This window comes from Triticum dicoccoides, chromosome 5A (assembly GCF_002162155.2).
Source record: "Triticum dicoccoides isolate Atlit2015 ecotype Zavitan chromosome 5A, WEW_v2.0, whole genome shotgun sequence".
Taxonomy (NCBI): domain Eukaryota; kingdom Viridiplantae; phylum Streptophyta; class Magnoliopsida; order Poales; family Poaceae; genus Triticum; species Triticum dicoccoides.
Window position 1 is genome coordinate 612,937,371 of NC_041388.1, and position 17,274 is coordinate 612,954,644.

At 48.3% G+C, this 17,274-nt stretch overlaps 1 protein-coding gene and 2 non-coding genes across 4 annotated transcripts; all 3 read right to left on the reverse strand.

The window, feature by feature from the left end:
- Nucleotides 1-4,444: 4,444 nt before the first annotated feature.
- Nucleotides 4,445-8,004, reverse strand: LOC119303389 (2-hydroxy-6-oxononadienedioate/2-hydroxy-6-oxononatrienedioate hydrolase-like). 2 transcript variants are annotated; one of them, XM_037580515.1, is made up of 6 exons: nt 7,262-8,004; nt 5,738-5,830; nt 5,529-5,596; nt 5,312-5,450; nt 4,690-4,798; nt 4,445-4,612 (listed from the first exon to the last, which is right to left on the reverse strand). In XM_037580515.1, exons 1-5 carry the CDS (start codon nt 7,928-7,930, stop codon nt 4,718-4,720), a joined length of 1,050 nt encoding a protein of 349 aa, XP_037436412.1. In that variant the 5' UTR covers nt 7,931-8,004; the 3' UTR covers nt 4,445-4,612; nt 4,690-4,717. The 2 variants fall into 2 exon arrangements, with proteins under 2 accessions (XP_037436412.1, XP_037436413.1); XM_037580516.1 differs by having other exon boundaries at nt 4,690-4,795; nt 7,262-7,999.
- A 6,050-nt stretch (nt 8,005-14,054) lies between these two features.
- On the reverse strand, nt 14,055-14,141 carry LOC119304767. Its single transcript, XR_005148475.1, has one exon. It is a non-coding gene; the product is annotated as a small nucleolar RNA SNOR75 (small nucleolar RNA).
- Nucleotides 14,142-14,416: 275 nt separating this feature from the next.
- Nucleotides 14,417-14,503, reverse strand: LOC119304771. The gene has a single exon (XR_005148479.1). It is a non-coding gene; the product is annotated as a small nucleolar RNA SNOR75 (small nucleolar RNA).
- Between the last annotated feature and the right edge of the window lie 2,771 nt (nt 14,504-17,274).

Below are 17,274 nucleotides of genomic sequence, written 5' to 3' on the forward strand. Positions count from 1 at the left end.
ACCGACGCGCCGGGCCATGGGCTCCAAGGAGGTTCGGCGCCTCCTCTTCTTCCTCCTCATCCCGTTCTTCTTCACACTCCTCCGGCTCTCCGGCGCTGCTCGGCGTCAAGGTCGAGCCCGCGGCGGAGACGCCGCTCGGCCGGCGCACTCGCAGCGCCGGCATCGTCCTCAATGAGGGCGGCTGGCGCGCCCCCTCGTCGGCTCCTCCGCGCTTCGTCAAGCCAAAGACGGAGCCGGGGCTGGCGCCGGTGAAGGCCGAGTTCGACGACGACGACGACGCCCTCGAATGGGCGCGCCAGGACTCCATTGCGATGGAGAAGGCGCGCTGCGAGAAGGAGAAGGAGCGCCAGCGCGCCGCCCTACGCTGCTTCGAGGAGCGCCGACGCGGCCGCGAGGAAGGTGGGGTCGTCGTCTTGTGCGACAGCGACGACGACGACTACGCGCCGCCGCCTGTTCGCCATGGCGACGCCGGGGAGGGGTCCGGCAGGGGCGCCTGCGTCAAGGAGGAGAAGGCCGACGATGACGATGGCGGCGACGGCGGCGACGACTTCAGCCCCTTTCCTTTTTTTAGATTAGGTTCATGTAATGTTTGGCCGAATTTCGCCGAAATTTGTAATGTTTGGCCGAAATTTAACTAGTTTTTATCATAACTTCGCCGAACAGTTCTATTTTTTTTTTTAAGATACGCGCCTGGGGGCGGCCCTGGGGGCCGACGGCTGGGGACCGACTCACCCAGTGCCATTTTTTTCGCCGGATCACCCCCAGGCGGCGCTTTTAGACGCCCCCTGGGGGGCCAACGGCTGGAGATGCCCTAAGCATGTTGGACATGGTCGCCGTGCCTGGCGCCTCTACCTCATGTGCCCTGGTGCTCCGGACAGGTTGAAGGGATCTCGGCAGAGGGGTTTCCATGGCAGCGGCAGAGGCCTCCGTAGGACTCAACGGCAGAGCCAGTGGCGGGTGGATCCATCTCGGTGGAGCGGATCTCGGGAGAGGAAAAGGACGTGGTGGAGGCAGTGGCTTCTCTGAGTTGTTGCATCCTGGACGGCGGCTGCCGATGGTGAGCGACGGCGTAGGTGTGGGCGTGGGAAATGCTGTCACAACTGGAGTCGGCGTCAAAATCCTATGAGCAGATCAATCAGGTAGGCGTCAGGGTGGAGCCGAGCTCCCTCTCGGCGTACAACGAAGAGAGACCCTTTGTGTCGACCGGGTAGCAATCCTAGGCAGAAGGATGGCAGCACGAGGAGTCCAATCAACTCTACAGCAAGGGTCCTTTCATGTCAGGGCGGCGGCCTTGGGCGGAAGGACCCGTGTCGGGGTGGACTGGTGGAGCCGGGCTCCCATGACGTTCGGTGGATGGTAGTGTGAGGCGTGCGATCGACGCGACACGATGACTATGAGTGGTTGGTCGCATGGCGCGTGATGTGGCGCTGGCAGCGGCGGTGTCCTTGTGCACGACAGATCTAGCTTCCGGCGGTGGCGCGGGTGGTTGTCGGCGGCCAAGTGGCCCCCGATCAATAATGCGACAGGCGTGCACCGGCGTCTTCCCGGTAGCATCCACCCCTTTTCAAACAATGGACACTGGGCCAACTGCCCTGGGGTTATGGTGGATGATGTAGGCCAGCTCATGACGGTGTGAAGTGGCAGAGGCTAGTTCTGCAATGCGACATGGCTGGTGGCCATGGTGATGGTCTTAGGTGGGCATAAAAACCACTCATCTAGTAGTGCCACTCTGGCCTAGTGTGGAGTACTAGCATACGTGGCTGTCAGAAGATCCGTTATCAAGATGGTGTTTTGAACACACTTCATGTCCGGGGTGAAAACCCTTGCTCTGGCCTTTGTTGGTCAGGCTAGGACTTGTGTCGTTATCTTGTTGAAAAAGTTATATCCGTTACAACGGCTGTAGCAGGGTGTCTATCCTTTTTTAAGGTGTTGCTACGAAAGAAGTCGACATAGTTTTAGGTGTTAGATTCATATCTTGTAATTGTGCTACTATAACGCGGTGATTCTATGCCTAGGTCCAGATGCTCCCATGTGTGAACAGTAAAATCATTTAAAATAGTAGAAAAATTCAAAAGAATCTGAATTTTTTTCTGGTGCAAGATGGTCGAATGCGTGATGTCGTGCCAATTTTGGTAGAGTTTGGAAATTCGAAGAGCTCATGGAAAAAAAATTAGGCTTGTGAGGAAGTTTGGACTAGGTAAACGACATTAGAGGAGCTACCTGTAGGAGGTCCCGGAAGGAGTATAAACACCACACATTATTGTGCTTTCCACTTTGATTCTTCGACCCTGAACATATTTTTAATATTGATTTTTTAAGTGGTTTCTGTTAGAAAGTTGCAAACAATATGCACGGGTGTGCATGAAGAAACAAACCAAGTAGCAATTTATGCTGCTAATTATTTAGGACCTTGAATAACTTACATTTTATTTAGATTGGTTAATCAATTAAAATTTTATCGAAATCCTTGGCTTGCTTAAACACAAGAACCTGACTTAGAATTTAGTAGTAAAATTTGACATACTGATTAACTGTACTAGGAGAGCATGCAACTCTTCTCATTCACGTTTCTAGGAAAGGCAGGATGAAACTTGGTGAATTTGTAGAACTCATGCAATTTTTCTCTATGAAAGCAGCAGGGGAAACCAAAAAATAATTATGTCACTGCAAATGGTATAGGCAAGGGAAGGAAGAAACGCTTCGCTAAGAAATTTCTCCAGATAGTGTTTGTGCTTTTAACTTGTCAAAGAGCTCATTAGGCATTTGCCTTCACAAGGACAAAATAGGGTTTAAAAAGCAAGAAGATAACATTAATTCCTTGACACAAACATATTCGAAACATTATATCTGCTACACAATTAAAAACAAAGTGCATGGAAGGAGATTGAAGAAGACACCAAGTGGCTTGACACTCAATAGACTCAGGTAAAATCTCAACCTCTCACGCACCCTCATGTGCGGCGAGTGATGAGAGAGATGTACTACACCTACTCAGCTCATACGGCAGCCTACAGGTATAACTTTGACATCTTCCACTGAGCCAGTGCTTTTAATAAGTGTAATTTATATGTCAGCTACCAACTGTATTTTGCTATGTCTGTATCCTTTATATATAACCATCAAAATGCTACTCACTTTATATATGACCGGCCGTGATTGTTCACAGTTCAACTACGTGTTCCTCTAAGATCATAGGTTGTAGCGTACAGTATCTTGTTGGGCGAGAGTGCAGATCGCAACCCGTGATCGATGATTAAATCTACGTCACTGAGATTGAAGATTGACTCTGAGCCAACAACATATAAGGAATCAACGTGTATCGACAGGAGGTGCAATATGTGTGTCGTAACATACACACACGTTATGCACTTGATAATTTATTCGAAATGAGTGGCTTCGGGAGAACATCTACCACGATTAGGTCCTCATTAATAACAAGTGTCCTCTTCTCTCCTATGCTTGCTGTGAGTTCTTCTCTTCCAGCTCTGTAGAAGATCTCGAGTAGAGCCTCGGTTCCACCCGTAATTTGTTTTGCTAGATCTAGTTTTCTCCAATTCTTAGCTCTTTTTCCACATGTGTTTTCTCCATTTCCTCTTCATTGGTTCTGTTCATTGTTCGCTACAAATAGAACTCTCATTGTGCATCAAAAAGAATAATCTTTCGTGTTGACAATTTTTTCCCCATATCTATATGTTTTTATTCACATTTGTTGACTCTCCATGAAAGTATTGTACACCATAGTATAGTTCATACAACGAGCATCCTTGAGTGTTAACTACTCGTGAGAAATCCAAATATGGTGGTAGTTTGGATGTGATGGAGAGAAATGAACAAATTTGAGATTCTATTGCTACTGTCCTGTTCTTAATGGAAACGGAGTTAAAAAAAACAACAGTCCTAGAAGGGTAAGCCAACATGTTGGTGCCGATTTTGGTAAGGCAACAAGTTGGTCCTAAAAATGCCAAAATTCCGTGGCTGGTGGGATATCGATGGGAGCGAGTCCGTCTAACAATTCTTTCCTGCCGATGCAGAGAGAATCGCAACTTGGCAAGCCTTGTCTTGACTGGTTCAGGAGGAATGGTGTAAATGTGTTTGTCTAGGGGCTGCGGTGTACACACTGGAGTCAAACACTACAATCTGTCTGGATCGCCCTCCTACAGAGAAGGCCACCAGTCACCATGGCACGAATTCTTGCTGAGTTGGGTCGGCAGAGGACTACAAATATATCAAATCCTCTCCAGAAAGAAAATATAAACCCAGCGTCAGTTTACCCCTTTTATCCGACATAAAACCAGCAACCAAATATATAAACTAGTTGAATTCAGAGAATGATGTCAATAGGTTGGGCCTGATTGGCCTTGCTTCTTTTTTATCTATATATTTAGGTCCTTTTCATTTGCAGGATCCGTAAAATGCAAAATAGAAAACCCACAAGAATAGGACGTCATGGCATTTGGAATCTCACATAAAATCAGTAATAGTTGTTTGGTTGCACCACACGAAGAACACATGATTTCTCTATACAAATTGAATGGATGAGGTAGCTGTCATAGATCAAAGAGGCCCTTAAGGTTCAGTGCGACCAGCACTCCAACACAATGCACACTGCAGACTTTAGGATACGTTGGTGGTAAGACTTAACAGTTATCAATGTTAAGACAGACACGGATGAAAGTCGGAATTTCTTACATGGTATACAAGTCAATATATATGTGCATTATATCAGTGGCCGGCTCGAGTCCACCTTCCTCAGGCTCGATCCAGCAAACCTTCTTAACGCAAACTTCCAACATCCCTGCTAACCAATAGAAAAAGGTTCCTCAGAGGTTTCAAAAGGCCAGTAACAGCAGAGAAAACCTTTCTTTAGATGGCTTCGAGAATGTGCATTTGATAACCGGGTGGGTGGTTTCTACCAGATATTGGGTTTTGAAATATTGCTTTTTCAGTTGTCTGGGTCTTGTTTATCAGACAAAAAAGGAGCATTAAAACTATGTGATGACTCATCCACAGTGAATTATTTCCACAGAAGAACACATGGAAATTCATGACTTACCGATTTAAGTAAATATTTCATGTAATTATAAATATGTATGAATTTCATGTGCTTGCGACATGTTCCTTTTAATTTGTATTAATCGAGTAGTAACTCTGGAATATTTTGATCCTAATTATTTGAGTCATGACATTGGAGTGTCCACAGTCAGTATGCCATTACTAGTCAATAGGTGCATTGCATGTGCGCAATCACTAGCGGTATGATGGGCAACAGTTTTTTTATTAAAATTCTGTTTAGTTAAAGCAGGGTTGGTACCTTGCGATCATCCCGGTATTTGACCGAGGGGTCAATGATGTAGTTCTTTATAAGTCTGCAAAGCTCTGCAGGCTTTTCACGGTTTATGGCATGGCCAGCATCCTTGACGATGGTTAATTCCGATGTATCCCCCAAATGTCTGAATTTACACCAATGTTAATTGCATTGAGATAAAAGGCTTGCATATGATAAAAGTTTAAGTTGTAACTAGACAGACCTTTTCAACCGCAAGCCAAGTTCTAATGGGAAAACCCTGTCTTGCTCTCCCCAAATTATCAAGGTTTGCTGCCACATTCACATAGTATGTGAAACATATATTATTAAAATGTTAAGTAAAATAATAAATGAAGAACAAAAAACATGAAAACAGGCATCAAGTTCTGTACTTCCATTGAACAACACAAGATATAAAATGTGAATCAATACCTGGTTAATTTTGGGAAGGTCCGAAAGCTTCCTACCACTGATCAAGGCATATAACAACTCAGTCTTTTCTTTCACATTTTCAGTACACATAACCTGCCAACATGGAATGTGCAGCACAGCAGAATTAAATAAGTGTAAAAGCACTCACAAAAAGATGTGTAAACAAGTAAGTAAATATTGTATGCATGTGATTTCCAAAACTCAACCAATACAACCATGCAACAGAATTACAGCAAGAAGTGCAGTAGGAACTACGAAGTGAATCTAAGAAACTTTGTAGATGTTCTTTACATTTAAAATGTCGCACTTGAACGTTTCAACATTAATTATTTAGGCAAGCTACTGAACCTTTTCATGTTCTTATTCTAACATATACCTTGGATCTATGATGTTTTAAGGCTTTGGTTCTGTGAGTTTCATTTCTCATTGTGACACAAGATCGATATAATGATGGGTCTAAGACTGCCACATCAGTTTCATTTAGGATTAATGTCGTTGTCTCTCTTAATTGCTTGGTGTACGTAGGGCTTAATAGTTAGTTTGATAGTATTCTACAAGACAATCAATTGGCAACCTAGATATCGGAGTATCGTCTCAAAATTGTTGTTTATTACTTGCTTATCTAAAGAATTGACACATGGTATTTGACCAAAGATATTTGTATTGTCATCTTTCCTTCAGTTAATTATCTGTATGTGTGATAACTGATAACTGATGAGGTTCCGTTCCAATGAGTGGGCCCTTACCAGTGGCTAGTGGGTAAAATCATAGAGTAACTAAACAAGTTTGTGAAATTCAACTAAGGAGATTAAAAATCATGGAAGGCCGTACTGATATTTTCTATGCACCATTGATCTTAGATCTTAACTGCTACATCCGATCATTTTCACTTGACATCCAAGAATCTTTGTTGTCAAACTTTCAGAACTTCACCACCAGTATATTTACAAAAACGGCGTGAAGTAGCATCTTGAAGACTTAGAAGACATGGAGTATTAGCAAAGAGAAATGTATTATTTATTTTTATGAAGGCAAGGCTGGGCAACTCATGGATTCTTATGTCCCATACCCCCTTTATGTGGCCTAAAAGTTATATCTCTGGGCTGTGATATTTAGCAGCAGAGACCGCTTCCTGTATCCGTGCTAAAACAATGTGTGTTTCTGTTTTCGTTTTCCATTAGGCTGGGAAAAGTGTGGGGGAGAATCATTTGATGTACTATGAATTAGAAAAACCTAAGCACCATATTCATATCCTAAGGAGCTTACACCAACTAATTGCTGAATTCATCTAACTGTCAAACGTTCCAACAAACTGAGATCACATCGCATTCAACAATTCAACCAATATAGGTACGTCAATGTGACTTATTTTTTCTATGTCATTTGATTTATAGAGCCGCAGGTAGTAATCATGGATTATTTCACAAGTTCTAAGCTTCAGCACCTGAGTTAATCATCGGTGAACAATCTCAATCGCGCAACAATGCAGCTAATTTAGTTGTCAGGTCACTGAGTTTTACCTACCCTGATGTAGTCCCTGATGAAGCAGGACGGCATGAACTTTGGTGGTTTGCAGAAGGTGAGCTCCACCAACCTCCTCAGATCCTCCGGCCGCTGCGGCAGCAGCAGGCTGGCCGCCTCCGAGATGTCGTCCACGGCGAACAGCCCGGACGCCAGGTCGGCCTCCTCCAGGCACACACCCGCAGCGACGAGCACGAGCCGCTCCACCACGGCGGGGAAGGCGTGGGCGAGGTGATAGGCGACGAAGCCGCCGTAGCTGACGCCGACGACGCTGTACCTCTGCGGCACGTCGGGGAGGGCGGCCATGGCGGCTGCGACGGAGGCGGCCTGGTAGGCGGGGGATCTGTCGGCGGTGGGGGAGGCGGAGTTGCCGAAGAAGACGAGGTCCGGCACGAAAGGGGCGAGGCCGGCGGCGATGAGCGGGCGGAGGAAGGGAGCCCACTGCCAGGTGGCGTTGGCGCCGAAGCCGTGGAGGAGGAGGACGGGGTGGAGCGCCGGGTCGGGGCGCGGGAGCCAGAAGTGGACGACGGCGCCGTCGGGGAGCGGCACGACGGCCTGGCGGAAGCCGGCGGAGCGGAAGGCGCGGGCGTAGCAGCGGTCCCGCGCGAGCGTGGGGCTCAGCCGGTGCTTCCACCGCCGCCGTCCGCCGGCCGGCGGTGGTGGCGCGGGCATGCCGGTCGCCGGAGGCCGGGGATCTGCCGTATCGGCTGGTGGACTGAGTCTGCTGGGTCTGTTTGGGGAACCTGACAGCATAACCTCGTGCGGGCAACAACTTCCATTGCACGTTTTTTTGAGGGAATTCATTTCTTTTACACGATTATTACAGCATCTTCTCACAATTTTCCTGCCAATGTGCAAAATTGGAAGAAAAAACGTCGAATCACTTGGATTAAGAGGCAGGCCCGGCCCATAGATATACGGGGCCCAGGGGCAAGACAAAAATAAAGGGCCCTTGTTTACTTAAAAACTCAAAATATTTTCTATTTCTACTAAAATACCATCATTTCTTACAGGACTATTTCTCAACTGTTATTTGTTAAGGGGCCCTTGCCTTACCATCCATACTATCCCAATGTCATGGATCGAAAATATCAACAGTTAGTGGTTGTTGTTTATTGAACCTCGGTGATTCAGAATTTGGTGAATGAGTTACTTTTTCATGCACAGTGGAACTATTATTATTCTCGTTCATATCATGATCAGTAGCATCTGTATTCTCAGTTGGTTGTTGCCAATTCCACGGGATTTCTAGGAGAACTACTAGTTGTGAAAAATTTTGCAAGTGACCCTTTTGGGGATTTTACCTCTTCATCTATTTGCTTTTTTCTCTTCCTTTTGTTACTACCAGATAGAACTTTCTAAAGGAGATGTTACTAAAGAAGAACAAGCAGTATAAAATGATTAAACAAGGAACAAAAGCACCTGAATGTGAATTGATGTGGATGTAAGTCGCTAGATCAGCAGATCCGCAGGTTGCAGTAGACAACACGAACGAGAAGATGACACCATGAACTGAATAATCCCCCCCCTTTTCCAGTTCTCCACCACACTTGGATCCACCGAAGAGCAGAACTGCATAAGAAGACCTATGCAGGGGAGCAGGGCAGGCAGATGTGGAATCTCTCAAAGGACAAAGAAGAGGACGGACGGGATTAGGGACAGGAAGAGAAGAACACACGTATTGTCTCTCCAATGTCCAGCTGATGGGGAACGAGCAGAACATCAAGAAGGGAAGGAGAGCCGATTGGGGAGCAGATTTGCGTCTTTAGTCTCCATTAATGGCCAGCGACGACCTTGGAATCGGAGACGGTGACGCACGGGAACAGCGGCACAGTTATGGGAGTCTGGGATTTGGGGAGAGAACGAGGAGTCGAGGAGCACGGGATGACGGGAAGATGTTGAATCTTCTCGTTGTTTTTGTTGGGCTTCGTGTTGGGGAACGTAGCAGAAATTCAAAATTTTCCTACGTGTCACCAAGATCTATCAACGAGGGGAAGGAGAGTGCATCTACATACCCTTGTAGATCGCTAAGCGCGGAAGCGTTCAAGAGAACGGGGTTGATGGAGTCGTACTCGTCATGATCCAAATCACCGATGATCCTAATGCCGAACGGACGGTACCTCCGTGTTCAACACACGTACAGCCCAGTGACGTCTCCCATGCCTTGATCCAGCAAGGAGAGAGGGAGAGGTTGAGGAAGACTCCATCCAGCAGCAGCACAACAGCGTGGTGGTGGTGGAGGAGCGTGGTGATCCAGCAGAGCTTCGCCAAGCACCGCGAGATATGAGGAGGGAGAGAGGTAGGGCTGCGCCAGCAAGAGGAAAGGAACTCGTGTGTATTGGGCAGCCCAAACCTCAACTATATATAAGGGGAGGGGAGGGGCTGCGCCCCCACCTAGGGTTCCCTCCCTAGGGATGGCGGCAGCCCCCTAGATCCCATCTAGGGGCGGCCAAGGGGAGGGGAGAGGGGGAGGCGCACTAGGGTGGGCCTTAGGGCCCATCTTCCCTAGGGTTTGCCCCCTCCCCCTCTTCCTTGCGCCTTGGGCCTTGGTGGGGGGGGGGGCGCACCAGCCCACCTGGGGCTGGTCCCCTCCCACACTTGGCCCATGCAGCCCTCCGTGGCTGGTGGCCCCACTTGGTGGACCCCCGGGACCCTCCCGGTGACCCCGGTACGTTACCGATAAACCCCGAAACTTTTCCGGTGACCAAAACAGGACTTCCCATATATATAAATCTTTACCTCCGGACCATTCCGGAACTCCTCGTGACATCCGGGATCTCATCCGGGACTCCGAACAACATTCGGTAACCACATACAAACTTCCTTTATAACCCTAGCGTCATCGAACCTTAAGTGTGTAGACCCTACGGGTTCGGGAGACATGCAGACATGACCGAGATGACTCCCCGGTCAATAACCAACAGCGGGATCTGGATACCCATGTTGGCTCCCACATGTTCCACGATGATCTCATCGGATAAACCACGATGTCAAGGACTTAATCAATCCCGTATGCAATTCCTTTGTCCATCGGTACGATACTTGCCCGAGATTCGATCGTCGGTATCTCGATACCTTGTTCAATCTCGTTACCGGCAAGTCTCTTTACTCGTTCCGTAACACATCATCACGTGATCAACTCCTTGATCACATTGTACACATTATGATGATGTCCTACCGAGTGGGCCCGGAGATACCTCTCCGTTTACACGGAGTGACAAATCCCAGTCTCGATTCGTGCCAACCCAACAGACACTTTCGGAGATACCTGTAGTGTACCTTTATAGCCACCCAGTTACGTTGTGACGTTTGGCACACCCAAAGCATTCCTACGGTATCCGGGAGTTGCACAATCTCATGGTCTAAGGAAATGATACTTGACATTAGAAAAGCTTTAGCATACGAACTACATGATCTTGTACTAGGCTTAGGATTGGGTCTTGTCCATCACATCATTCTCCTAATGATGTGATCCCGTTATCAACGACATCCAATGTCCATGGTCAGGAAACCGTAACCATCTATTGATCAACGAGCTAGTCAACTAGAGGCTTACTAGGGACATGGTGTTGTCTATGTATCCACACAAGTATCTGAGTTTCCTATCAATACAATTCTAGCATGGATAATAAACGATTATCATGAACAAGGAAATATAATAATAACCAATTTATTATTGCCTCTAGGGCATATTTCCAACACTTCGTACGCACTACAGATGAAATACTAGCTGGGCTGGGGCCCCTGCCTTCTGGGGGCCCAGGGCGGGCGCCCCGTTTGCCCGGCCTATGGCCCGGGCCTGTTAAGAGGGCGCTGCTACGGATTAGCCGGATGATTTCTCCGCCTGAAGAACCGTCCGATCCTTCATCGCGCAGCTGTTTGATTGACAGTGAAGTAACAACATGAGTTGCCTCGAAAGCAGCGCCGCCCGAATTTGCAAGCAGAAGCCGCACCCTCCCTCGTCAGTGGAGTTGGGCGTTCGGCAGCAAACACGGCAACGTGGTGATCCGCCATTGCAGCGCCAAAACTTACGCGGTGGTGCTCCAACACAGCTCTAGGCATGCTTCATTACTACGCCAACATCGGCGCGGTGGTGCTCCAAAGCAACTCTGGCCATGATTCATTGTTGCGCCAACACTAACGCGGTGGTGCTCCAAGGCAGCTCCAGTCATGCTTCATTACTACGCCAACATCGGCGCGGTGGTGCTCCAAGCAACTCCGACCATGCTTCATTGCAGCCTCAACACCGGCGCTGCAGTGCTCCAACGGAGCTCCGGCCATGCTTCATTACTGCACCAACACTGGCACGGTGGTCCTCCAATGCAGCTTCGGCCATGCTTCATTACTGCGCCAACACCGGCACAGTGGTGCTCCAACGCAGCATCGGCCATGCTTCATTACTGCGCCAACACCAGCGCGGCGGTGCTCCAACGCATCGCCGGCGGCCCGTCGCAGCTCCGGCCATGCTTCATTGCAGCCTCGACACCAGCGCGGCGGTGCTCCAACGCATCGCCGGCGGTCCCTCGCATCTCCGGCCATGCTTCATTGCAGCCGCGACACTGGCACGCGATGCTCCAACACAGCGTCAGTTGCCCGTCGCAGCTTCGGCCATGCTTCATTGCAGCCGCGCCCCCGGCACGCGGTGCTCCAACACAGCGTCAGCGGCCCGTCGTAGCTCCGTCCATGCTTCATTGTAGCCGCGACACCGGCACGCGGTATTCCAACATAACGCCGGCTGCCCGTCACAGCTTCGGCCATGCTTTCATTGCAGCCGTGACACCGGCACGCGGTGCTCCAACACAGCGCCAGCGGCCCGTCATAGCTCCGGCCATGCTTCATTGCAGCCGCGACACCAGCACGCGGTGCTCTGAGGCAGCGCTGGCGGCCCATCTCGGCTCTGGCCATGCTTCATTGTAGCCGCGACACCGGCACGCGGTGCTCCGACGCAGTGTCGGCGGCCCATCTCAGCTCCAGCCATGCTTCATTGCAGCCGCGACACCGGCACTCCACCGTAGCGTCGATGACCCATCGCAGGTCCACCAACAAAAGCCGGTGATGCTTCATTGCAGCATAAGGAGGCAGCGAACCGCGACTGCTGTGGCCGTTGGGCAGAGTGGGCATCATGCGGCTAGTGGCGGCAGACCCTCCCGACTCCTAGCTATCATGGTGGGGCGCTCACCATGGGAGCACCGGCTCTCTCCCTCTAGTCATGAAGAACTAGGAGGAAGGGGAAAAGAGAGAAACGGGTGGAGAAGGAAGATTGCGTAGGAGACAAGATTAGGGAGACAGCGGTCCGTGGGCCTCACTAGGGACACATGGCTTGAAGAGGAGGCGGTTTGTGGGACGGAGAAATCAACTGGATGAAATAGGACATTTTCCTTGGATTAATCATGAAGCAAAAGCAAAAAAGAAATCTTATCAATGGAATGATAAGCACTCTGCGTATTCAGAAAAAAAAGCAAAACAGAACTATGTGTATATAATATAATATAAGGGCCCGTTCAAGAAGCGGTGGCTGCTCCCTAGCGCTTTGGAGCGGCCGACAAAAAAAAATATTCCAAATAATAAGTGTCACACATGTGGCATGAAGCTATCATGCCCTAATGTTTTTTTACAACTAAAGTTATCATCCGAAAAGAAAAAACAAACCTAAAAAAGAACTAAAACTTGTCATCCAAAAAGAAAGTTGACATGCTTCACAATTGAGTTGTCATTCTCGCATCATTAAACTTACCATAAAAAGGTTCGGAGTTGTCATGTGTTCGTGCCATACGTGCGGCACTTATCAGGTTCCAAAAATATTTGGTCCCCTAATTTATATATGGAAATACACTAATCCATATAAGGAAATTCTAATCCACATTAGAAATGCAGTACTCCTATTTACTTATGGTCACCAGCATAGTTAACTACTCCAAATTATCTCTATATCTCTATTTTCTATATCTATACTACTTAAAAAGAATGTAAGGTTTTTATTTCACCTTTCTTTCCATCACCCATTCGTCCAACCTTCCATGTATATGATAATCAATTATCTTAATTTACTTACCTTCTGAATCAATTTCACTTTCATTTACTTATCAAACTTCTAATCAAAATGTAAGGTAATTCACGGTCGCATTATTATCGACAGGTAAAATCATAAACTAATGTACTAGAATATTTATATCCCATTGCAACGCATGGGCATTGTTCTAGTGTACATATGAAGATGGGAAGAAGCCTTGATTAGACAGCATGCAAGGGCGAACTTCAGGCGCCAATTACATACTAATTTTACCCTTTTTATGGTAACGAGCATACAACTTTTCACAAATGCATGGAAGAAATAAAACAACCACCTAAGAGTGAGGCAAATAATTAGTAATCCCTTTGTTCAATAATTGCAAAAGGACGTACAAATCAGTACACAATGTACAATATAATTTTAAATGTGAAGAGTACAAAGTAGGACAAGTAACATATAATTGTTGGGAACATGAGTATTGAGTGTTAAGATTTGATCGGCCTCATTGTGTGATGATCAGTTGGTTAAATGAACAAACAGAAAGCAAGGGTAAACGAAACAAGGGCAGATCTTACAACACGGTATTTGGCAAAAAGTGATAAGAATGAAAGAGTGAGATGAATCTTTCTCCGAAAAAAAACATATATGTTGTCGTTTTGACTTTTGAACTTCACAATGAGTAGGAGGATTTTGTCATTAGGTAAATTATACAACAATTGTCTTCCTCGTTGTGCCAACAACACAGCTAATCCTAAAATGGGGTCACAAAGTTAAAGACTAAGCATGTTCTCTCAAACAAATGCCTTGATTATCCACATAGTTTAACAGAATGGATTACATCACACTCGTCATATGTTTTAATCGCTACAGAGAACTAACACAACAATATCAACTATTTATACCTAACACCAGTACTCCCACCCCGTTCTTAAGTATAATTTTGTTTAGAAATTCCAATACGAACTACATACGAATGTATATAGACATATTTTAGAGTGTAGATTCATTCATTTTGCTCCGTATATAATCCATATTGAAATCTCTAAAAAAGACTTATATTTAGAAACAGAGGGAGTAGTCAAGCAAAACACATACGCACACATAATGACTAAAAGAACAGACAAAGGTTGGGGCAAGTTTAATAAGTATTCTCCCAAACAAACGCCTCATTATTCCACACGGTTTGGTATAATAGATTACATCAGACCCTTAACCTTTGTTCATCATCATAGAGTTAATAACCCTAGAAATACCGACGATTTGACTTGAATGTCATGGCTCATGGGTGGCCTAGCAAATCTTCTCTTATCAACACTTGCAGACACACTACATCTAATACGTAGTAGCAACCACAGAGCAAAATATGTGTTGCTTCTTGTCGGTGGTTTAAATTAAGTAAATGTTCAAGATTAGCGTATCAGAAAATCGCAGGTCAATCATTTCCAAGCGAGCAACTCGCCCCCGCGTCGTCTCGGCTGAGGCGGCACGGGCGGAGACTCGGTCGCGCCGCCGGGCCGCCCTCCCGCCCCCCTCCTTCTTCCCCTCGCCGTCGCCGGAGGAGGCCGCCGGGATAAGCCCTGGCGGCGGACGGCGGCGGCGGGGGCGTTTTCCTCTCGCCAGGCCGCGAGATCTCGGGATGGGAAGGCTCGATCCCCTTTTTCCGTGTCGCGCGATGGATCCGTCCGGGGCTTCTGCTGCGGCTCCGGCGGGCCCCTGTGCCTCCTGGCAGCGGCCTTCGCGGGTGGCAGCCGCGATAGCCCCGTCGGCGGGCGCCTGGCCTCCGGCCCGGCTGCTCCTCTCCGACGCGCGGGGCGGGCGCGGTCCCTGGTCGGGCCAGTGGTGGACTGGCCTCTGGTGGCTCCTGTTGCGCAGCGGTGGTGGGATGCCAGATCGGCCGGATCTGGCCCGTCGGCGTCTTCTCGTCCGACGGGGAGGTGAGGTGTGGTGGCTCTCCGGTGCTGCTGGCGCGGTGGCTTCGCGAGAGGTGGGCGGGTCAGCGAAGGTGCAGTGCGTGAAGGTGTTGGTGGTGTTGGGGTACTCCGGGCGAAAGCTTGGCTGGTCTTGCCGGCCGGCGGCGTCGGCGTCTGTGGACGTCGTTTAACCTCCTTGGAGGCGTCGTTGTGGAGTCCGGCATCCCCTTACGCCCTCGGATCTTGCTCTTCGGGTAAAAGCCTAAGGCCCGGTTGGGTCGGGCGACGGCGTCGACATCGTCGCTTCCCTCTTTGGGGCGTCGCCTTGAAGAGCTTCGGATCCCGGTTGCATGCTTCATGGGCTGGACGCTCGCGGCATTGTGGTCGGCAGGTGCCCGTCTGGCAATGCGGATGTTGCGCGGCTTCTTGTTTGTGGCAACGATGGCGGCTTCGGGCGGAGTCAGGTTTGCTGATGGTTCTTGGTAGTCGGTTTCTGCCGGCGTGTTCGAGGAGTCGCCGCTCTGGCGCTGGCTCGGTGCAAGCCCAACGCTCTTCTCCTGCAATGCTCGTCGACAGAGTCGGAGCTGCCTGGTCGCCGGCGCGTGTGGTTGACTGTTTGGCATCGGCCGGCGCAAGCCTCGACGCTTCCCCTCGGTGGCGTATGTGCGTTCTTGTGTGGGTTGTCAGGTCGCCCCGTGTGCCTTGTTTCTGCGGGCCAGTTGTGACGGTTTTCGCCCGGTTTTTCGTTTATTAACCGGGCAATTCTCTTCGAGCTTATTTAATGAATCGGGCCCTAAGGGACCGCGTTTCAAAAAAAAAAGATTAGTGTATCATCTTGTAGCATGGTTGCTATTGAATGTTTGATCCTAGTGATCCTTCCATTATCTAAAAAGTGTCCATGAGTTAGTATTGATATTTGGTCACATCGGCTTTAAGCTAGCCCGTGACGCAGAAGCATACTTTCACTCGTGTAAAATATCTCAGGCCCCGACCTTGAGCATGACCTCTTTGCCAGCTCTAGCAAGATGATAGATTCCACCGAAGAAAATTAGTGAAATAGTAATAGATTGATATGTTCTACTATTAGTCGCCTACCACCATTCATAATTGCGATAGTACTTGAGCCATCAAAGTTGCAGGGAGGGACTTGAAAATAACTTTGTCATGTGCAAGCTTATTACCTCAAGTACCTGACCACAAGTAGTATATAGTATCATCTTTGCTATTTCCTTTCTAGAAGTCAGTTCCCACAAGCGCACGCACACTCTTGTGACCGGTGATTAACAATGTTTGTGATGCTAACCAAACACATGTTCAACACATTTTAGCCTCTTCTATTTGCTATAAGCGTGTGAGGGAAAAATCACTTGTTTGATGCGAATGTGGTGCAGCGAAGCACCACGGCTTGGGAATGAGTGGCATCGTGAAAACATGTCAAACAATGATGATTCTTGAGGCTATTTGGTTTGGTTCCTGGTCACAAGGTGTGGATGTTGGGCTTGTTTGGTTTGTGTCCTGGCCACCATGCCTGAAAAAAGTCAGTGCCTGGAACAGCCTGAGAGCATACGTGTTCTATGCATGGGCAAGTTGGCCTGAGAAGAGGACGTTTGGATGATGCCCTGACCTGAAAAAGCATTAGCGAATATTTTATAGTGTCAAAAGTATGTACAGTTGTGGAGCCCATTATACCCGCAGAATATTTTAACACTAATATGTAACCAGGCACGCACCAGGCGTTTGGAATCGTTCGCCTGGCCTCAGGCTAATGGTGGTGCCTGTGTTTGCCCAGGCTAATGATCATCTAATGATCATGACAGTTTTTTCAGGCCAGGCATTGTATCAAACACTCAGGACACTATCCAAACATGTCTCAGGCACACTTGTGGCCAGGCACGAAATCGCCAAGAAGGCAACTAAACTGACCCGTTGTCCGGAGGACGTTTGGTATGCCTCCTCAAGAGTGGACGGCTTGCCCGGCTTGATTCCAGTCATGCACCAGATTATCCTGGCTCAAGCGCTCAAAGTCTGGTGCAGGTGCGAGCGTCGGCTGCAACCTGGATGCTAAGGGCATCTCCAGCCGTTTGCCCCCCCCCCCC